Source organism: Dermacentor albipictus, chromosome 3 (assembly GCF_038994185.2).
Source record: "Dermacentor albipictus isolate Rhodes 1998 colony chromosome 3, USDA_Dalb.pri_finalv2, whole genome shotgun sequence".
NCBI lineage: Eukaryota > Metazoa > Arthropoda > Arachnida > Ixodida > Ixodidae > Dermacentor > Dermacentor albipictus.
The window spans coordinates 110,296,621-110,318,968 of NC_091823.1; the positions used below are offsets into that span (position 1 = coordinate 110,296,621).

Sequence of the window (22,348 nt, forward strand, 5' to 3'; positions counted from 1 at the left end):
GACGTTAATGTTGTGCAGAATTTTGCGGTGTGCCTCGGACAACGCTTCGCGGAGAGGGGGGGGAGGTAAATCTGCTGAAGTAAATAGGCGCGGGGTTCGGTCCTGATTAGATGCTCATTGCAGGCAAATAAAGGTGCCCGAGTGCCCCACGATGTCGTCATCTCTTATCTACCCGAATTCCTCGTTTCCTGTACTCTTGCAGTTGTGGCCTAAACTTACCCGGAATGAAAAGACGCCATGTTTGAACGTTCCTGTTGACGTTATCCAGGGTATGTCGGAGTATGTTCGGAACAAATAAATAACAACAAAAAAGAAAGGGGGCAGACGATGAGAACTGACTGTCTTTTTTCAAGAACGCTTCCTGCCCCGGCAAAATGATAACTCCGTGCTAACAATGCGACTGCTTGGAGATTGGTGGATACGTATAGAAAAGCAACTCGTTCGGTATGGAGCCCACTACATGTCGAGCGAGCACAAAGTGATCAGTAAAAAATTAGTTTCGGGTTCCGCCAACGTGAACGACGGTAAAGAAGTCGTCCTTGCACTTGCCGAAGACAGGTGCCCGTGAATGGCACTGTAATTTTAACGCGGTATTTGCATAAAGTCGTCACGTCGCCTCCTTCAGGCTTGCCGCCGTGTTTTCCGCCCCGCTTAGCGACATTGCGCTCACCTTCGTATCGCAACCGGTTTCCAGCGGAACCTGTCGCGAATCCCGAAGCGTGACCTCCGCAATCACGAGAGCAGCGGCAGCGACGCCAGCAGCACCACCTTCTGAGGCACATTATATTTTCAATACTCGCGCTGTGTCTAGCTAATAAAGCACCATCGCATGGTAACGCTGAAGGCGCGGGTACCATTAGGCCCCGCTCCACAGTTATGATTTGGAACCAGCATGTGTTCTGGAAAGGATCTAAACTGCCGGGAGGTCGTATACCAGTGGTTGGAGTGACCTGGCCACGCTGCTCAATGGTACGATAACTAGGTATGAACAACAATCCGGTAGAAGTAAATACATTTACAGTCACCGGCACTAAAAGTAAGTGTAAAAAGTAAATGTAACAGCCACGCATTTTTTTTTTTGCCGCAAGTTTTGCAGCCCTTATCTGAAATAAATTGTTGGTTTTAACATTTGTTCCAAGTGGATTCGAATTGGGAGACCAGTGGCTTCAATTCATATAATTTATTATAAATATATATTCCTATATTCGCAAATTTTGTGAACTAAAAAGTCATGCAGTTTGATTCTCAATGCAACGCACCATTTTAATTCTGTTAACGCACACAAACCGCACACGCACACATCTGTCATGCCCTTCATTTCCCTTTATTATTCCGTCTAACATCCGGTGCGTCGCCTGTTGCTTGTATCAGGAGGCTCTGGCTGGCAAATTTTCAAGGCGCAAAATCAAATCTTCGAAAGGTAATTTTTTTTTTCCTGCATGAAAGTCGATATCAATATTGCCTAATTTGTGCCTGCCACGTGCCAAGCGTATTTCCCCTCATTGCAGTTAAAAGCAAGCGAGGTTTATAGTTTCTAGACTAGCTGTTTTGAAGCTGGTAATTATCAGTATTGACAAAACCACAGCGCCTCTCAGTGTTTATTATCGCGACAGGTCATGCACGCTGACCTATAGGGCACTGAAATGCCTAGCCACGAAATTTTTGCTTGCCTTTATAACTGGGAACTGCTGAAAATAAACATACCAAACATTGTCGTTCCGAGCGCTTGCGTTATAAAGTGACCGACCGACGAAGCGTGAGTACAATTATTGTTACAATTTGCAACAGAGGAAAGTTTGCGATGCAACCGGTCAGTGCGATGTATTAGAAAGAAAATGCGCTCTCATCGCTATGTTCAACAAAACATAGAGGACCTACGGCGCTTAGCCTTCGTGTTCGATACATGAGCTGTGGAGTGGCAACGCCGCAGTTGGAATGATTACGGAATGATTTCAGATTTTCACACATGAAATGAAAGTGGAATGGAATGATGACACCAGTCGGGCAGATGGAATGGGAACGGAATGAGAGCCAGGGATTCCGGAATGGAGTTGCAGATAGCCCTGGAGCTCTAAATGTTGATTTTAGGAGGCACTACAAAACCAGTGAATTCGCCCATTAGAAAAAACTAGACTTTGCCCAATTTATTTTGCGTCTCAATTTTCACTCAATAGCGGCTCTTTTGGTATCGAGCTTTAGGTGGCAACATGTGCAGCTGTAATAACAATAAACATGTACTCTACACATTCTTTACTTCTGAAGACCCCGAAGCCTTTCTGCTTTAAAGGCTGAAGAGCATGCAAGGACATCAACTTTTTATTTGTGAAGAACTATTTGGTTTAGCTAGAGCATGCTTGATCTACGACGCAGGAATGGAGGCCAGAAACGACCTTGCAAATGGTTGCAGTACGCGCGAGCCCACGGTGACTTGGAACGAGTGCCAAATTTTTTTCGCACACTGTCAAATATATCCAGATGGCGCGGTAGCAGGCGGTCAGAGAGCTGTACTGGACAACTTGGTGCCAGTTGGTGTGCCATTAAGTGCGAAACAAAAGATTGTCTTGCAATACATATCAATGCGTTTCGCTTTTACGTTAGTCATCTAAGTAACGGAATAATATAACTGGATACATGGCATGTTCAACGGTGTACTGTCCTTATTGCGATAACAATTTCATATGGACACTCCAGACGCATTTTGCCATCGCCGTGATATTCCGCATGAAATCCAAGAACGATAACATCGTCGCCGAGCGCCGTGTGCTGCATCTGCGAGCGAAGCTTGCGAGGGTCACCCGACGATCTCGGCTCCGTCTCGCGCGCGCAAGGGAGGAAGCGAGCGCGCCGTCTTCGGTCGCGCCCGAAGCACCGGGAGAGGGGAGGGATGGGGAGGGGCGTGACGGAATATATATTTCTTTAAAGAGATTCAAGATCTACATGTATTTTTGTTTTTTTGAATTGGGGGTTTGAAGAAGCCTAGGGACGGGACTTCGCAAGAGGGGACCGCTTGACAGGCTGTCGACAAATGAACATGTTTTGGAGATATTTCGATCGCAAGAAGTGAATAGGATTTTGCAGCTACGTCATATATTCGTGACTTCTAATCCAGGCAGCTAAGTTGTGTTTGTGGATACTATTTAACGAACGAGACAATAATATTTGAGGTAGAATTAAAACAGTTCGTGGAAAAATAAAGTATTCACTTGGTATATGTGTTATACATGTAAATAAAGTTCATAAAGTATGAGTACTGTGTTCAAAGGTATCTGCTCTAGCATCCGTGTATTAGTGCAATGATTATTTTCAGAGATAGTGCTAAAGTTTTCACCGCACATTGGTATCCCTTGCCATTTATCGCGATCAAGTTATACTTGCTGCTGCTATTTTTTCTTTTATTTTATTATTTGCAAGTTTACACATGCACTGCTCATTATGCCCACGTGCGCATGCTCATAAAAGCGACTGGACGCATCTATCTTCGCTTATTCTGACAAAGGCCGTGCCGCGGCCGGAACGTTAAAACGTTAAACACACACACACACACACACACACACACACACACACACACACACACACACACACACACACACACACATATATATATATATATATATATATATATATATATATATATATATACAGATAGATATATATATGTGTGTATTCTCAAGGCGCAGTGAAGAAGAAGAAGTCGCAGTTGCGCTCGGTATTAAAAAGGCGACCCACCGCTGTGCCTCTTAATAGAGCCCTACGACTCCTGTTTCTGAGTTTGCGACACTGGTGGAGGTGCTAGTGTCGCAACGTCAGAAACAGGAGTTGTAGGGCTCTATTAAGAGGCACAGCGGTGGGTCGCCTTTTTAATACCGAGCGCAACTGCGACTACTTCACTGCGCCTTGACAAAAACGCGCGTGCTTACTCGCGTTGTCCTCTTCTTCATCGGAGTACTGGGGCAGCATCATATATATATATATATATATATATATATATATATATATATATATATAGTGGGAGTCTGGCATGATCGGATAGTTGAACAGACACATGTATGTTGAGGGCGCGCGTATGAATAAACCGATTCTTTATTTCCTATACGTTTCGCCCGGGGTCCGTCCTTCTTCAGGGAATACATGAAACGGTAAGGCGTTGTACTTAAATACGTACATGGCATAAGCGGTCCCCATATGCGCTTATCTATTGTGAAGAGACATTGTTGCTGTAAAGTGTTTAATCCTGTGACGAATTAGCAGTACACATCTTAAAGGTGGAAAGAAAGAAAGAAAGAAAGAAAGAAAGAAAGAAAGAAAGAAAGAAAGAAAGAAAAAAAGAAAGAAAGAAAGAAAGAAGGAAAGAAAGAAAGACAGAAAGAAAGAAAGAAAAATGCGCCAAAGGGCGGTTGTTCGAACAAGTTCCTAGAGCAACAAATGTAACAAAGCAATACATACAACTGAAACAGGGTCTACAAAAAGTTGACACGTGGCTAAAAAAAGAAAAAAAAATTAAAAAGAGCGAGAAGAAAAAAATAAAAAAGAAAAATGTAGAGAAACAACTGTGACATGGGAGAGATTGTTGCTGTAAGGTGCTTAAGCCCGTGAAGCGTCATGAGTACACATGTCAAACGTGGTAAAAATGCGCCACGGGACGCTTGCAACAACAGGTTCGTGGAGCGACAGATTTAATAAAGGCAGGGTTTACAAAACAGCTTAGCAAAAAAAAAAAAAGGTGTGTACGCAAGTTTTAACAAAAATTGGACAACCATAATTCCTGGACATCACTCGTCCCAGGTTATAGAACAGGATGATACATCAGCAACCAGAAAATCGTTTGTGGAGAAGCGTGCGCATGTGTGTTGGGATTGCGAACAGTTATTCTGGTGTCGTAGCATAAACTATGCGATGATAAACGAGCTGGTTAGTCTAAGGACAATGAGAATACGGTTCTCTATTCCGCATACAAAGAAGTTAATGTACCCGGGTTTTTCATAATCCCAGACGCCACGGTACCAAATTTGTGGATTTGAAATGATCCGCGAACCTCCCTTTCGAGGTGGGATTTGAAACCAGATTCAAGCATGGTGGTGGTTAGCTTGTCAAAATGGTGGCCCGGGATAGTGACATGTTTGGTTAGCGGAAGATTAGGAAGGCTCACGGCACGCGATCTATGATTGATAAAACGCAATCTAAAGGCGGTTTCCGTTTGTCCAATGTGCTGTAGCTTTCTCGTTGATCATTCTAGCATATAGATAACATTGGTCGTGTGAGAATTGGAGACTGATAAATAAGCTTGAGAACACGTTAAGTACAGCGCAAGGAGCGTTGAAATAAATGATGCTAGGCATAACGTTAAGAGACAGAAAGAGAGCGGTTTGGATCAGAGAACAAACATGTTTAGCCGCTATTCTAATTGATACTCACAGAAAGAAATGGAGCTGGGCAGGTCATGCAATGTGCAGAAAGATAACCGTTTGACCACTATGGTTACAGAATGGGTACAAAGAGAAGGGAAGCGCAGTCGAGGATGCCAGAAGACTATAGGTGGGAAATTAGGAAATTCGCGGGCGCTAGTTGAAATCGGCTGGCCCAGGGCAGGGGTAATTGGAAAGGCCTTCGTCCTGCAGTGGACATAAACGATGATGATGATGATGATGATGATGATGATGATGATGATGATGATGATGATGATGATGATGATCGTGTCGCAGTCCAAGTTATCTTCTGACGTGGTGCTCATAACACTCTGCAAAGTCACCATGTGAGCGCGAACCTTACTCTGACTTGTTGCAAGGATGACAGCATGTATGTGAATAGGCCTTGTTGTCCTGTAAGACGTTAGTATGTCGCGGAAATTTTTTGATCGTCGGTAAACTGCGTGTGGCGGCGCGGGAGACACGTCTATGAAACGATTACTCTGCATGGGTATGTTATGATGTTATTGTTTAAGGATGACATTACCCTTTGGAATCGATGCAGAGTGGGTTAAAACTAAATTAATATGCCTTCGTTGCTCAACCCGCTTATTCAGTCTAAGAAGTGCACTGTAGTCTCCTGCATCGGCTCGCCTAATCGCGTCAATCGCAATTAGAAGCGGTTGCTTCTTCAACATCAGAGCATCGCGGAGCCTGTCACAGTTGTTAATAAATCGGAGGGTTGAGAAGACAGCCTCTTGAAACGAAGTGCCTGACTATAGGTTATGTTGGTATTGCAGTATTTAACATGGCTGCATTCAAAATGAAGGTACCGGTGAACGTCAGTATATAGGTTTCTTATAAAGCTAGATATTTAGTTTGTTTTGCCACAGGGATACTGTGATGTCCAGAAAAAAACAGATAGATAAGTGTGAGTATGATTGCGAAAGCAAAATGGATGTATGAACATTATAAAAGTCCGCAATAAAAGCCAGAAGTTCCACCTTCCCGTGGTGCCAGATGAGATAGATGTCATCAGTATAGCGTTTATAGATGTACGACTTTAGTTCACGTGTTGAAATAAATTCATTTTATAGCTGTCCCATAAATATATTAGCGTAATTGTAACCTATTCCGGTCTTCACTGAAGTGCCGCTCACTTGTACAAAGTGTACGCCGTCAAATTCAAGATTGTTAAGAGGCAAGTTGAGTTTTTGCAATGTGAGTTTTAGCAAGATGGCTAAAGTAAAACTATCAACAGATTTGTCAAAAGGTGCGTCATTGTAAGCGTTAATGATTGACTAGGTGCCCCCGTCGTGGGGAATGTTAGTACAAAGGGATGCAACATCCAGTGTGACCACCGACGAGTCATCGGGTATGTAAGATTAATGATATCGGCTAAGAGCGGTAAGGTGCCTTTTAGATTAAAAAAAAAGTAGAAGGGCCCCATTAATCAGGCTGTCAACATAGCTTGAAGGTGGCTCGGTGACAGTTCCAACGCCTAACGCAATAGGGCAACCGCGTTCATTAGTCTCGTGTATTTTGGGTAGTAAAAAAAACTTTCCTGGGACGGGCCATGAGAAGGATTTACGAGTGCATTGCTTTGACGGCGAGGTTACTCTCTCTTATAAGATCACTGATGGTCGTAGAGACAATTCATTTAAAATTGTCAGTCGGATTGTGATCGAGCTACTTGTAGAATGTTTCATCAGTTATATGCCATTGATCCTCTTCAGACAGGGTATTTTTTTTTTCAGCTGCACCAACTTCTTTAAATTAGAAAAGTATGGATCACGGTAACGTTATGTTTACCATTCGAGTGTACGGATTGGCAGCCTCTAAATAAAGAGCAATTACCGCAATTACGTGCATAATTAGCGAATTTACGGTAATCAGCTTTCTAATTATCAACAATACGTGGCTACAGTAAATGAGTACTTTGAGGCCCGTCCTGGACACTACCTATCCGAACGATTAAATTTTGAATCATAGATTTCATGTGGGGGCTACGCGAACGATTAGTTCCCCTTGGCAGGCTCCTTGAAACCGAAACTGGCTGGAAAAAGAGCGTCGGGGTCGTCGATGTCGCCGCCCTCCCCCCCCCCCCTCTCCCCCCTTCCCGCCTTTCGTCACGACTCCGAGGTCACCGCCGGTGTGGCCCCTCGAGCAGCTTACGTTATCTCCTTGATGTGTGCGGCGTTGGCCTAGCGCTTTAATGCCGGCGCGCCGCCAAATTTACTTCGCCATTCCGTTGGGCCCCTGAAACGGCATTTCGTCGATGCGGGGAACAGTCCAACTCTCGCCATTCTGAGGATTTGAAAGAAGTGGAATTACAAGGGATCTCCACTCTCCGGAATGGTGTGGAAATGGAATGAAGTTCCCGCAACTCTGTTCGATACTCCGCATTTCTAGAGAATCGTGTCTGCTTCTCGAATCTCCCACTTGTTGTCGATGATTGTGTGAAGAAATATGCCTCCTCGCACCGATGTTAGCCTTTACTTTCGTGTTCTTAAAAGCATAGCAGCAGCTCCATATTTTTCATGTCTATTTATAAGTTATACGCCATCCTTCTATTTTTTTTTCTTCAACTGTGAATGCACAAACAAACTTTTGGATAAAATCCAATTTTTTCTATCTTTTCTGGCTACTAAGCGTCATCTTGCGTCCATAATAATAACGAAATTATTATTTTACTTTGACGAACATAGTTATCGTTAAGTGCTCCAAGATGTTCTCTCACGTCGACGCAACACCATATTGCACCTAAAGGCGGCCCTTTTAGTTCGACCAACAGCCACCACACAGGATGCGCGTGGCACAATCGGTAGAGAACGAAGAAGTGCCACGGGGCTCACGGGCCACGCGAACATCGCGTGAGGGCGTTCGTCGCAACCCAGCCGGTAACCTCAGTGCCCGTCATTCGAGCGACGAACGCAACCGCGCAGATGAATTCCCTGATCGGCCAGGAAGGCGAGGTCGAGTTCAGCCTGCACGACAGGCAGGTCAGCATGATCATCATCCTCCTGGTGGCCGTAGTGGCCGGCGTGTGCCGCGCGCTGCGACGCTTCGTGAATATCCCCGTCGTGGCCGTGGTCGTGGCGCTAGGCTTCGGCACGGGCCGCCTCGTCGGCGGCTACAACCTCAAGGAGAAAGTGCTTCCGGTCACCGACCTGCACATCCGGGAGCTGCTGTTCCTCTACCTTCCCGTGCTCGCGTACACCGGCTCGATCAACCTGCGCGGCCACCTGTTCAGGCAGTGCTTCTGGCAGTGCGTGCTGCTTGGCTTCGGGGGCCTGCTGTTCAGCACCCTGCTCTTCATGCTGTACATGTCGGGCACGCGGGACGCCGAGAAGCAGCACCTGGCCGAGACGGTGCTGATCAGCCTGCTCACGTGCTGCCCCGAGCTGATGTTCGTGTCGGACATGAACGCGCTCTCGTCGGCCCGCTCGCACATCCTCGAGACCATCATCATGGGCGAGCCGCTGGTTGGAGCCACCGTGCTCTGGATGGCCTACCGGTTCAGCACGCTGCCCGAGAAGCTGACTATTTACGGCTTCCTAAAGACGGTCACGTGCACACTGCTCGTCGGGCCACTGGTTGGCAAGTGTATCGGTCATGCGCTCGCGATGGCCATGATATCGCTGGCGCAGGACCTGCCCGTCTCATTCGTGGTGAGCGCGATCAGCGTGATCGCGACGTGGGCCTTCTCCGAGCAGTTTATGCACGGCGCTGGTATCAGCACAATCATCTCGATGGGGATCGCCACCAGCGCTCACTCAGCGGCCACTGTGTACAACCCTGTCGCGCTCAAGAAGTTCTGGATGCTCATCAGATACGGCTACAACGTCGTCGTCATTTTCCTGTCGGCTTATCGGATCGGCCGAGACACGCGTGAGTACCTTAGCTGGCACGAGATAATGAGCCCGGTCAACGCGTACGTTGCGAAGATCGGCGTCCGATTCGTGACCATCATCGTGCTGTATCCGCTGCTGGTATCCGTGGGCTATAGCCTCAGTTGGCAGCAATGCTTGATTGTGGCCTGGGCGAACTTCAAGGGTGCCATAATGATCGGCATGGACTTGACAAGGGCTTTCCCGACCGTCAATCTCGAGTACGCTCTTAAGGAACAGTTCATTCGCCTGGGCACGCTATTTCTTGTGCAAGTCCTCAACACCACTACGCTCCCTAAACTCATGTCGATGCTGGGGCTCGTGGCGCTATCGGACGTGGAAAGGGCCAGTATGAACATGGTTATAGTTGCGCTTCGCAACACCGCAAATTCGTCGACTAGCTTTCAGCGGCGCGACAAAAAGTTCTCTGGTGCCGACTGGAAGTGGGTTCAAATGCACACGTGCATCGACAACCCGTATATTGGAGCCGATGAAGAAGATCATGCCGAACAGACAGAGACTTACATGCCCGCTCGCGTCTACAAGAATGCTGCTGCAAGAAAGGCCAGCTGCTCCATCGTAAGGCTCCAGAAAGTCTGCTGCAACAAACAATATGAAGACGGCATGATTCACAGCAAAACGAGGGGCAAAATTCTGGCCGCCCTGCAGTATCCCATGGAAAAGGAAATCTACCTGGATTATAGCATGATGAAGCCATTCGTGACCGTCCCCGACTGGATCTACGGGCTCAAGGACTTGGTGCAGCGATTCGCCGGTAACGAGGCCATCGAGAAGCGCCAATATCGATCGATACGTTCCAGCCGCTCGCGCACAGACGACGACGATGAGGAAAAGGAGCAGGTCAGCTTGCTCTCTGCCATGCTCAAAGAAGGCTGGTACCACGCCATAATTGGGTTCATCGCTTTGGGTTTCGTCTTGCTCCTCAGTGGCCTGGCTCTGTTCCTGCTCAAAAAGCGTGCGGACCCATCACAACACGAGCTGCTCCTATCGATCATCACCTCTGTGCAGGGCGCCTACGTGCTGCTCTACTCGATTGAGATGGTGCTTCTAGTGTACACCGTTGGCATGCTGCACGTGGGCAAGGATATATGGAAGCAGCTTGACGTTATCATGTATTTTCTGGTAGTCACGGAGTTCGTGCTCATCAGTATGGCATCCGTGACCAGCGGCGGCAAGCCTGACACCGCTTACACCAGCTTCCTGCAGATAAGCTTCATCACTCTTATCTCATGCCGGATCGTGAAGACGCTGCAGAAGCGCGTCGTGCTCTTCCTGTGGATATGGGACCTGCTGGATGGGCTGCTGAACCGCAAGCTGTTCTACGCGTACGACCTGAGCTGGGCCTACATCACGGCAGAGGACGAGGCCATGAACAAGGTGTCCCGTTTCGTCGCCACGCCGCAGTTGGCAGCCGCCATACGTGAGAACAGCGGCTACAACAAGCTGGAGACGCTCAAGAACGTCGTGGACATTCAGCAGCGCTACCCCAACATCGAAGTGGCGACCAAGACGCGCCAGGCGGCGCGCAGAATCCTCAACAAGGCGCTCGATGGCCTCAGAGAGCTGCACGAAGGGGGCCTGTTGGACGACAAGCAGTTCGGCCTGCTCTTCTCCAACCTCTCCTGGATGATCCAGCGCGCCGACGGCATGCCCACCAACGTGGCCGTGGGCAACACGGCGTTCAACACGATGCTGAGCGTGCCGTGGCTCACGCGCGATGTGGTGCCGCGGCTGCTCAATTCCTTCTACCAGTACCTGAAAGAAGGCGAGCTGCTTGTCGAAAAGAACAACATGCACGACTGCGTCTTCATCATCTGCTCGGGGATCGTCCGGGTGAGCGGCTGCAACGAGGAGCCTTGGGCGAACCCCGTCCAGCTCGCCAACTCGGACTCTACGCATTTCTACTTCTGCGAGGGCTCCTTCCAGGACTACCTCGTAGCACCGGACGCGCTCGGGCTGCTGGGCTTCCTGACGTCCAGGCCGTCGGTGTGCCAGTGCGTGTGCGAGACGGACGTCGAGATGTGCTGCATCCCCATGGAGGAGATGACGTCGCTGGTCGAGCAGCACCCGGAGGCGCCGAACCTGGTGTACCGCATGTGGTTCAGTGTCGCCATCCGCATCGGTCTCGCCGTGCTCGTCAACCAGAAGCGGTACCAGGTGAGCGAGTAGCTAGCGGCGGTCGATTTCAATATGTTGTCGTGTCTATTCATGGTGCAACACAGGACGTTCTTCGGACGTATTTTTGCCACGGGGCGTCGGCGGAACTGTTTCACGCTACAGAAGGTTGACATTGTAGTGTAGTAGCCTATGCTGTAGGAACCCGCATATGTAGAACTCAGTGCAGCGCAAACTGCAACTTGGACTTTGCGGGCCAGAACAGTTAAAGGCGGCGCCAACACATCGAAAGTATGTCCGGATAAGCATCATGTTGTTTACATGTTTCACCAAAGTTTAATTATCTTATGCAGTTTTGAAATTCCATAGAGCAAGCAGGGAAGAAGGGGCAAAACAAATTGTCTTTTCCGCATCTTCTGTCTGTCTTTCTGTTAAATTGTTTCACTCTATTTTTCACAGGTTTCTTTCGACACCGAGCGAAATATTTAAGTAAACAAACTTTATAAAAATATGAGGAGCCATTCTACCCTGCGAAAGTGGTTGACCATCGTAGCTGCTGTAGTGGTATAAATTGTTGGTATAGAGTTTTGTTGGTACGTAACTGTATATATAATTATGTATATGTCATTTATAAATGCCAAATACGAAGAAATATCAGGCGCGCGCTACGTCACGCACTACGTCATACATACACAAATTTACCACCGAAGGGCTTTTACGAGGCCCCTCTAAAGACGCAAGTGTTGTCGACGCAGCTGTGACGTAGCGCCGTTTAGACGCAGGTCGCCGTTAAACTGAGCCTCGCAGCGAGCGACGATATGCGTTGACCGGGGCGCATTTCAAAAGAGGGCTCGGAACAAAACACGCCTGTTTGCAATTTGCGATTGAGCATACTTCCTAGTTATTTATCTGAATGAAACTTGTAAGCACTAATTTTATTCTATAGCGGACAAACATGGGTCTGTCTCGCTCCCGTAGAAGCCCATGCGTTCACAGCAGACGAGAATTCCACAATATTTACAACTTCGCTGTGAACTACGTAATTACTGAAAGTAAATGAAACCCGGCGTAATGTTAGAGTTGTCTTGGTGGCTAATCGTCATTTAATTTGTTTCGGGATAGTTTCGATAAAACAAGAGGTAAAGCCGTTTTCTGTAACCATATTCCCTCTGTAGATGCGTAACGTTTACAACTTCACTGTGAATTAGCTATTTACGACAAGTAAATGGAACTCGGCGTAATGATAGAGTCGTCTTAGCGGCCAATTCCACTTTATTTTTTTTTTTCGAAATACCTACATTAGGTTGAGAGCTACAGAACGTTCACGAGAACGTTGGCTTTCCCTCAAGGCGTTTTCTGTTCGCCGCCACGATTTTTACGGTAGGTAGCCATAGACAGCTTCACTCTAAAATAGGAACGGACGCCTTCTATGCTTGACAACTATGTTCAAATAAATTTAAGCGATGGCGAAAACACTATAACGAGGAAAGCCCGCGGCACACGCGTTCACGCTTTCCCACTCGCAGGAGTGGACGCACGACAAGCTGAAGCGCTTCCTGGAGAACGGCATCATGCCCAACTTGTATTACGCCATCGACTTCTCGCTCGACGAGGCCGTGCTGGACGTGATACTGGTCCAGGGCGTGGTCCAGTGCTCCAAGACGCAGGAGCTCTACACCGGCCCCTCGTACATCCCCAGCGCCGTGCGCGAGATGACCCTGCCGGGCATCCCCGCCGATCGGGCGCGACCCGTAATGCTGATCACCACGATGATGCGCTACCACCTGCCGAGCGACCTCGACTGGTTCCACCAGCCGCTCACGCACTACGACTACAAGAAGCAGCGCGCCGTCTCCATGGCCGTCGTCAGAACCAGCTAGCCGTTCGTCGTGCGGCCGAAAAGACGCGCCACCGGCAGTGGTCACACCTTTCGCCATCCCGCCGCCGACACCGCCATCTGTCGGTGGTGGAAGGGCCTTTGACAACGGTCGCACAGGCTGCTTCGAACTGTACAGTTTAATTTAAGCGTTTCGTTCTTTGTACATTATCGCTTTATTGACAATCGAGCGTCGTTTCACCTGTTGCATTCGTAGTGTTTTGCCATAATTGTTTTGCAGTAATTTGCGCGATCATCCGTCACCTTGTACAATATGTCCCATCGAGGCACACTCGTCATTGTAAGGCTTGTTGTAGACGCGACCAGCCATGAATGGACACCACAACGTGCTTCAGGTGCCCCTACGGACACTTAGTAATTACTGACTTGAAGACGGGGTTGGGGGGGGGGGGGGTATTGCGTTCGAAGCGCGCCGCATCGTTTCACACGCAGACCTAAATGGGCCGCGCTGCGCGTATTTTCACGCCGTTCTTCGAGGATCCACTTGCATCGGCCGGCGGGAGGGCGCACCGCATATTGTGCCGTGAACCTTGTTGTGAGAGGACTCGATGAACACGCGAGCAGCGTCCAGCTCGTGTCGGAAGGTGGGCGTAGACCAGCTTTGCTTCGTGGTGTGGCTGTCTCGAAGCAGGCCGCAGAATACGCGCCGACGCGCCCGCCTGACCGAATGGTCGAAATAAAGTTCTCGGAATGTCTTAATGGAAAAATCTGAAGCCCGTGGTTCATAGTAACATACGGCGAACATATGCGAACTATGCAAGGCATCTCAATGAAACGTCGCGTGTTCGTGATGATTATACCTTCGCGCATATTCGGCTCATGTGTGCGTTTTAGCATGTCCTCCTCACCTCGTGCGAGCCTGAATACATGCCTCTCGAATGGTAATTGCTGTGCAGAGGATTTTCAAGCGCAGCCCACGGGCTAACTCTGAAAACTAACGGCAATCGCAGAACGGGGACACGAGCAAAACACATTAACACGCAGACACGGCGCTAAGTTCCATTTCCTGCATTGTGACGCGCGTGAAACCACTGGTGCAGCATCTCAAACACACCGCTCGATGTTCACGTATTTGCAGGAAATTAGCATTAACGCGGAAAATCCCATTCTGACAGCCCTCATTACAGAACAGCATGTATAGCTGTCGTCGATATGCAGTGAAATTGCCTTACTCCATCAATATAACGGATATACTTGTTAAAGACAGTGCAGTCGCCAAAATATACTGAATCTATACGCTGTCAAAGTTGGCGAAAGACGGGAGGTCAAGTCTTGTAGAACTTGATCGTAACAGTTAAAACCGCAACCAATCCAGTGACCATCAGCGAAATTTTCGGGGCCATAGGATTATGTGAGCAAAGACTACTACTGTTGTACCTCTACGCAGTGGGAAGATTTCAGGTTTGCTTAATCATGCATGAGCAGCCGACCGACTGAATTTCCAAAGCAATTGCACGCCTATATTTAACCACTGAACTTGTTCGACATATAGAGTTACGGTACCTTAGCCTCACGCGTCGCATGCGTGACGCGTTACTCAAGCCTGCAAAAATGAAAAAAGGTCCTAGTGCGTTGTTTCTTGCCCCGAGCATCAGCATGAGGCCATACGCCAAGATTTATACTTCGATGTTCTCTCATATGGAATTAATGAGATGATGTGACCTGTGGCTTGAATCGCTGTACCTCTTTCTACGCATAAAAAGTGCGACAGTAATAACATGTCTGTGCTCGTATACAAAGAAGCGGCAAGCCCAAAAGTGTCATAAGCACTGTGCTAATCAGCACCCGCATAAATGCGCCCATGCAGATCCTACGACACCGCTAGGCGCTGCTGAAATGTTTTAGCCACTGCGTCCTGAAAAAGAGAGAGCCTAACTATGCGCATTTATCCCTTCGATGTGGTCGTAACTGCGGCTTCATCCGTATAGAACCACGGGTGTACGATACAAAGTGCCCGTGAATGTGGCATTAAAGCCTCTCGACAGTAGAGTGGCACAAATGAGACGGTGAGAATGTGATATCGTGCTTGCGAGAGATAAAGGTCAAAGTCTTATGGATGTTGACCACCGATGAACGTCACGCCTCAAGCTTTATATTTTTTTTTTTTTTTTTGCGCTCAAACTTTTCCTTAGCATACAAAAAATCTCCCGTACACGCAGACAGGTGCGTCGTGCATTACATTCTACAAGGGAGACGGCCCGTCTACATGTCTTACTTGTATTATATGAAACAGTTCACGTACGAAAACCGAGAATGTTTGCATATGACGGCTCATCGTTTCTCCTCCTTGTGCACGAATAAATTCGTAGAACCGGGCCTTCACTCGAAATCATTGAATGAATGAGCTTATTTATTTCAAGGGTAGACAAGCGGACCTGTTTTGGTGAGGATCAATAGGGATGGTATACTCTACATCTTTCGGTGAATGCTTGTTTCCAGGGCGAAGGACCACAGTGACCCGCGGCCTCGCAGATGAAGGAATGATTCACTCCTTCGAAGAGCGCACCGCAGTGGCATAAGCAATCTTGTTTTTTGTTTTCAGTGATGGAAGGCACGAATTTGACCGGGGATTGAGGGGAGATGGGGTGGAGGGGGCGGGGCAGACCGCATACTAACATGGAAATATTAGGGGGAGGGGGCAAGGAGCACGTGCCCGGTGTACACCCCCCCCCCCCTCCCCCTCGCTGGCTACACCACTGGCGCACCGCACCTTAATGGCGCCGGAGCGTGCTATTTCAGCTAGGGGCAGGTCCCTCGCAGATGTCGAAGGTTGGGTGCCGTTTCCTGACATTTGACGGTGGTTTTAATAACCTTGCGAACGACCGAGGCGGTGGCGCCGCATCTGGCGCGCTGTCGGTCCTACTGTCATTCGTTCGTTTTCTCATGCGTGCATGTGCTCCATTTCTGCAGCGAAATAATTTTGCCTCCGGTTATCTTTCCCGTTCTTCTTCTTTCTCTATCTATATAACTAGCTTCGAATTCACTACGACGCCGTTCCCTCGCTATGTGGGACGCCCCTACGGGCGCGGCGCAGCCATTCTCCATCCTCGGCGCACTGCTTCCGCGTGCCGCTTCCTCGTAGCGTGGAAGTGCGCGAGGTTCTCGAGGAGCAGCACTATGACAGCGCAACCCAGGCCGAGGCCGAGCAACAGAAAGGTGGCGAGAGAGTATCCGAGGCTGGCCGAATCGCCTCCCTCCTCTGCCTCCGCCTCCGATGACGACGCCTGCCACGCCACGGACTCGCAGCCCGGAGCGGAGATCTCGGCCAACCACTTGTCCAGCAGGCCGCTCTGTCGCATCTGGCCCAGCCTGCGGCAGCGAAGTGAGGGAGGGAAAGGAGCCGTCGGAGTTTTGCAGTTGTGAACAAATAGAACACAAAGAGGGCCCACATGAGGCGAAAGATCAAGGTTTATGTAATATAGGATGTACTCAGACAGAGGCTATCAATAACGACGAAGAAGACTTCGGAAACGTATCAGATATTCCTCAGTAAATTCAAGATGGCGTGTGAATATGAAATAAGGCGTTAGATGAGAAAAAGACAAGGAAATACGTCGTCGGGAGTATGAATTAAGTGGTTATGAGAAGAGGAAAAGCATCTGTCGTTAAAGGGCAACTCCAGCGATATTTGGATGTCAATGGATGTCAATGAAATTCGCTGGGTACGTATCCTCTGCACACTTTCATGATGTTCTGTAAAAAAGAAGGTTTGATAGTTGCGCATATATTTTACAAATGAATTTCGTTGATTCCGTCGAACCAACAGCCTCGCATCCTACTCGGCTACTGGCCAGATTGTGTTACGACGTAAAGGGCGGCTGGCATACGCACGGAATGCTGGGAATAAATGGCAGGCAACAGCATCAGCGTCGAGGAGCCGGCGATCGTGAGCTAGTGCTTGGCGTGAGAAGGTTTTGACGCGAGAAGTTACGTTTTGTGTGCACGGGAAAGTGATGGGTGAAAAGTGGTGTTGTGTTGTCGGCTGCATGAACTTTTTTTTTTTTTTAATGCGAGGGTAAATGCCTCAGGGCATACAGGGGTATGGGATGGGGGTGAATAAGGATGATTAAATGAATGAAAAAAGACTCGCTGTTCTAATGAAGTTCAAGAGGGACCGATAATGTGGTCCCTGGGTCCAAGCAGTGTAATCACTCGGATTATGCGGCGAAAGTCCCGCAGCTGCGAGGTGCCGGAGCCTCGTCGGTTTCAGTGCAGGACAAACCCACAGCAGGTGGCGGATGTCGGCTTCAGCATTTCGCGACTTGCCGACTCGCGACTGACAGCGTCAGCTGCACGAACTTCAGCCCTCGCCAGCCACACACAGTTTGCGGCGATGTCGATCGCGTTCAGCAGAGTTTAGGCATATCACAGTCGCCGAGTTCGTGTGTCTACTACCGGCGTACCTGAGCTAATTAGGCCATTAGGATGGAAAAAAAACTGTTTTTGGAGTTCAGCTTTGACCATAGTGATTCTTCATTTCGTATAGTGCAAGCACAGATAGCGGCGCACTGTCAACATCGGTACGTTGCCGTTCTGGAAAGCTGGCCGTCGCGCTCGCCGGCAGTTCACTAAATTAGGTGTGACTGCGCACATGGGTGTATTTTGAGATATTGTTAGGCTGACTCATTATTTATATTCCGAGGCGCACTGTTTGCCTCTTATTACAAATGGGGAACAAGCGGAGGCCCCTATATAGGTTCGATACAGCAGCCAATTGAACAACCACTTGGTCCATATCTGCCGACAGCGTCATTACTGCATCCATCGGCGTTATCGCGAAAAAAATTACGCGTTCTCTGAATGAACGATATTACGCGCAAATCCTTAATCTGTGTCTATTTGATGAAACGCATGAACTGCGTGCATGAAAAGAGCAGAAAGAATGATAAGTAGTAGGAATAACAACGCGTGCTACGGTCTCCCGCTCGTTGTTTTCGAAGATGTCCGGTCGCTCATACCACCACGACTGGGAGTGATGCGACAGTGCTTATATGCACAGAATTTAAGTGTTTTGCTATGTTCTGACATTGTTTGGTAACACTGATGCGCGGCTGGTGCTATATTTCAAGCGAACAACGAGTGGTGTCGCTGTACCGTGTCGGTGTAAACTAATGCACCGGTGAGTGTTTTGGACAATCAGGGAGGCGTTTTTCGGGGGAAATCATGCGCTTCCAAGTCAAAATAGAAATGCAGAAAGCAGCACTGCACAACATCTTATAGGACGTGTTCGAAATGCTTTTTTGAGAAGTGGTAAAACACCTAAAAAAGCAAGCAGCACGTATCGAATCAGTGGTTAGGGCTGTCCATATGTCTTCATGTTGCAGCGCGGTGTGTTACGCCAGGGCGCTGGCTCTCGTGGTTGCGGGTGGAACGCGAACGTCGATTCATGACTGTTGAATTCTCGTCGGAAGTGTAGAGCTACAATGACAGCTCTGTCATTGTTTGACGGCGCCGAAAAGCTGGTGCAACTGGCATTTTCACCCGAAGAGATTGTACCAATGGTCCAGCGCTGTCACAAATCGGGGGACATATTATCGGACAATCGCTTTCGGCGATACCATCGCTTTCGCATGACGCAGTGCTCAGCCAGCCAATCGACTCATTCGGTTTGGCTCAAACAGCCAAACAGCGCGCGCCTGGTGGCCGAGGCGACAGCATCGCCGAAAGTGATCGTCCCAGAATACGTTGTTGTTGTTGTTGTAGCCTGTGGCACGTGTGGCTCCTACCCCCGATGGGGGATTGGCCTCAGCTGACCGTCTGTTCTTCATCGCTTTCGTTATCTGTGATGGCGGGACCTTGCGCGCATTCCCCGCTGGTGTGCCGCTCATGCATGACGTCACGCGAACTTGTTTGCTCGGCCGCTGGGTCAGGTTCCTGTTTCGTTGTCGCGCTTTCTCGCTTATTTAAATTTATTTTCCAATTTGCCTGTGACCAGCTCCAGAGAAGAGCGCGTTCTTGCTTACACGGTAGTGAGAGACCAGCTCATATTTAACAGTCAGGGGGGTACAAACAACACATATAAACTGGTTAATTGACCTAGTCAAGGATAGAGGTAAGTTAATAGTGAGGATCATAGAGTAAAGATAAATAAATAAATAAATAAATAAATAAATAAAAAATAAATAAATAAATAAATAAATAAATAAAACTTGTTCATAGCCAGCCAGTCAAGCTAGCCTCTCTCACTAACTCCTGTAGAAAGTGTGCAGCTCGCAGGGCATCGGCTCGAGAAGGTGTGTCCATGCCTCCAGTGAGGCATAATAGCTTATGCATTTCATCGTCGCTCCTCATACTCCTTTTTTTCTCCTCTTCCCCGTGAGAAGAGCAGGGGGCTAAAGAAGACTACTACCTAAGGTCAAGCACTCTGCGCTTCCCCAAATATATTCTCATATATCTGTATAAAAGTCGCACTCACTATAAGTAGTTAGCTCGACGCGGCCTCGATCGCGTTTACCGGTTCCGCACTGCATACATGGATCATACACGCCTCTTCGGGCGACGCCTTACTTGTCGTCGAGCGTGCGCCGCACCACCCGGGGCATTCCCTTGCGCACGAACATGGCCATGGGCACCTGGGTGACCGGCTGCCGGGCGTAGTAGAACTCGCCCTGCAGCATCGGGCAGTAGCGGTGCAGCCGCCGGTTGATGGCCACGCGCGTGAACAGCATGGCCGCACGCTCGGCCTGGATGTCTCGCAGCGTGGACAGGCTGAACAGCTCCGCGGCTGGCAGCGCGCCGCCCTGCTCCACCAGGCGCCGGTAGACCTTCTGGAAGGACTCCACGCGAGTGTACTGCGCACGCGCGGTGTTGAGTTGTCAAGCGGTCACTCGGATATACAGGCATAGGCTCTACGGAAGGAGACATGTGGGCGTAATACGCCTGTTGTATGCAGCCTACGTGCATTATGAGTGCGACCTGGCCGTGGTCGGTTTCAGACGAGCGCGAGATTACGAGGGTGGCGATGTTGCGTTGAAAACACTGATCCAAGCAGGCTTAAGCCCCGTATTTCGTCTTGGCGCATACTGCGCATTTGTGTTTTTCTAGCGCTTATTGTTCCGTGTTCACTCTAAGAACAGTTTACACCCTTTGGCTTGCCCCTTCTGCCACACAAAAATAATCGTCATCTGCGTTGATGCGTTTCCTTTCTTTATCGCTGCGAGCCCGGAACTTTCCAGTAACGAACGGCACGCGCGTTATCAGCATAGAACAGTTTACACCCTTTGGAGTGCCTCTTCTGATAACGCGCGTGCCGTTCGTCACTGGAAAGTTCCGGGCTTGCAGCGATAAAGAAAGGAAACGCATCAAGGCAGATGACGATTATTTTTGTGTGGCAGAAGGGGCAAGCCAAAGGGTGTAAACTGTTCTTAGAGTGTTGTTTTTATTTTCTGTATATGTTTGTGTTCGTTTTAATAATCGCTTTTGAACTCTTGTGTACATTTGATTGAATCTATACTTGGCTTTCAACGCCATTTAGTGTCGTCCTCCTCTCTTTCCCTTTATCATCTTTCTTCTTTAGTTGGCCGCCGTAACGACAAGTGGGACGCGGTGCCCTTTCATTTATGTCATTATTTTCACCCTTTGTTTGCTTACCTAGTTTTTGAACAAAGAGGTAAACTAGCTACAAGGAAAGTCGGCCCGTGATCCCTTTGACGACGTCGGCGCTCAGCAGGAGCAGCTTTGAAAAGGGAAAATGCTTACCACCGAACCTCCCTAAAGTCTGCGTGTTATCTCTGCACTCCTTCTATATCGTCGCTCTGCGTGCCTGTCATAACAATGCCCACTTCTACCTGTGACCAGCTCCAGAGAAGTGCGCGTTCTTGCTGACACGGCAGTGAGAGGCCAGCTCACACTTAACAGTCAACGGGGTGCACACAGCACAACATTCTGCGTTTCAAACTTCTCCGCGCAAGGGCTTAAGAAGTTTGCACAACCACAGGCCGTGTTATCGGGTCTCGTGTGTCAGTGTCCTCACGCGTAGAAAAAGCTCTAGACAAATTTGCCCGTCCTTCTTGCAATGTTAGAGCCCGAAGAGGATTTACTAAAGCATTGTATTTGTTCGCATTTGTCATGGTTAGATGCGATAACGTGACCGCAGCCTTGTACCTTCATAGCCTGGTAGAAGCCTGACCCGCGCAGCAACACCGGTCGTATCTTTTCCTCTCGGGCCAGGTCCTCGATGTCCCAGAGCTTCTCGACATCCTGCTTCACCAGCAAGCTGGCCTTCATGAATGCCGTGAAGAAAGTGGTCACCAGAATGACTCCCATCAGCCAGAAACACGTCACCAGACGCTGGCTAACAGGGTTCGGCTTGCTCCAACGAGGCACGGCTGCGACGAAAGAGCAAGGTGAGAGGATCAACGCTTGCTATAGCATCACAGGCTTGCTCACTTGTCAACGACGTTGAACGCGCTGAATCACTTGGGGCGCGTTCATGTTCAACGCAGATGTGTCCCCAATAAAGAAAACGTAGTAAATGGTGTCTGCTAAGGGTTGATGAAGCGCGCATGTGCTATGGAGGCAGTAATTAAAGGTGGACACCCGAACTATATCGCTCCGCTAAAGGGCACGCACTCTGTCCTCAGAGCTTGTAGGTGTTCTCGCTCCCAAACAACGACAAAGCCCGGTGCTCAGACTCCGACACGCGACTTCGGCTGTGGCACGTTCTTGGACCATCGCGATGTCTTGGATCAGAACTGCGTCGTACTAAAGCTCTAATAGCATTCCTACGGGATACAGCACTCAATGAGGCTGCTTAAATAACTTTTGTGGTAGCATTTCGCGCGTTTATGTATTGTTATTTATTTTTCTCCCTCCCACTTCCTTTCTTTTTATCCTTTATCCACTCATCTGGATTAGCACGCCAAGCCTGTCGCTGGGCTATCTTCTTTAAATGAAACTAAACTTTATCTTTCTCTCTCTCTTTCTTTCTCTCTCTCTCTTTCTCTCTATCTTCGCTTCCGTGGCGATCAGACGTGAACCGAAGCGCTGCATTAACTCGTGGTTGTCTTGTATAATATACGCGG

At 48.7% G+C, this 22,348-nt stretch overlaps 1 protein-coding gene across 2 annotated transcripts; it reads left to right on the forward strand.

Moving 5' to 3' along the window:
- Positions 1-7,629: 7,629 nt before the first annotated feature.
- Positions 7,630-21,678, forward strand: LOC135908461 (sperm-specific sodium:proton exchanger-like). 2 transcript variants are annotated; one of them, XM_065440229.2, is made up of 2 exons: positions 7,630-11,470; positions 21,495-21,678. In XM_065440229.2, the coding sequence occupies exons 1-2, from the start codon at positions 8,348-8,350 to the stop codon at positions 21,672-21,674; spliced, it is 3,303 nt and encodes a 1,100-aa protein (XP_065296301.2). In that variant the 5' UTR covers positions 7,630-8,347; the 3' UTR covers positions 21,675-21,678. The 2 variants fall into 2 exon arrangements, with proteins under 2 accessions (XP_065296301.2, XP_065296300.2); XM_065440228.2 differs by lacking the exon at positions 21,495-21,678 and adding an exon at positions 12,955-13,696 and having other exon boundaries at positions 7,632-11,470.
- The last annotated feature ends 670 nt before the right edge of the window (positions 21,679-22,348 follow it).

Excerpts from the sequence above, each read along its gene's own strand:
- LOC135908461 (XM_065440228.2), top strand. The coding sequence starts at position 8,348 with ATGAATTCCCTGATCGGCCAGGAAGGCGAGGTCGAGTTCAGCCTGCAC. Across the intron at positions 11,471-12,954 it reads TCAACCAGAAGCGGTACCAG|GAGTGGACGCACGACAAGCT; the intron begins GTGAGCGAGTAG and ends TCCCACTCGCAG.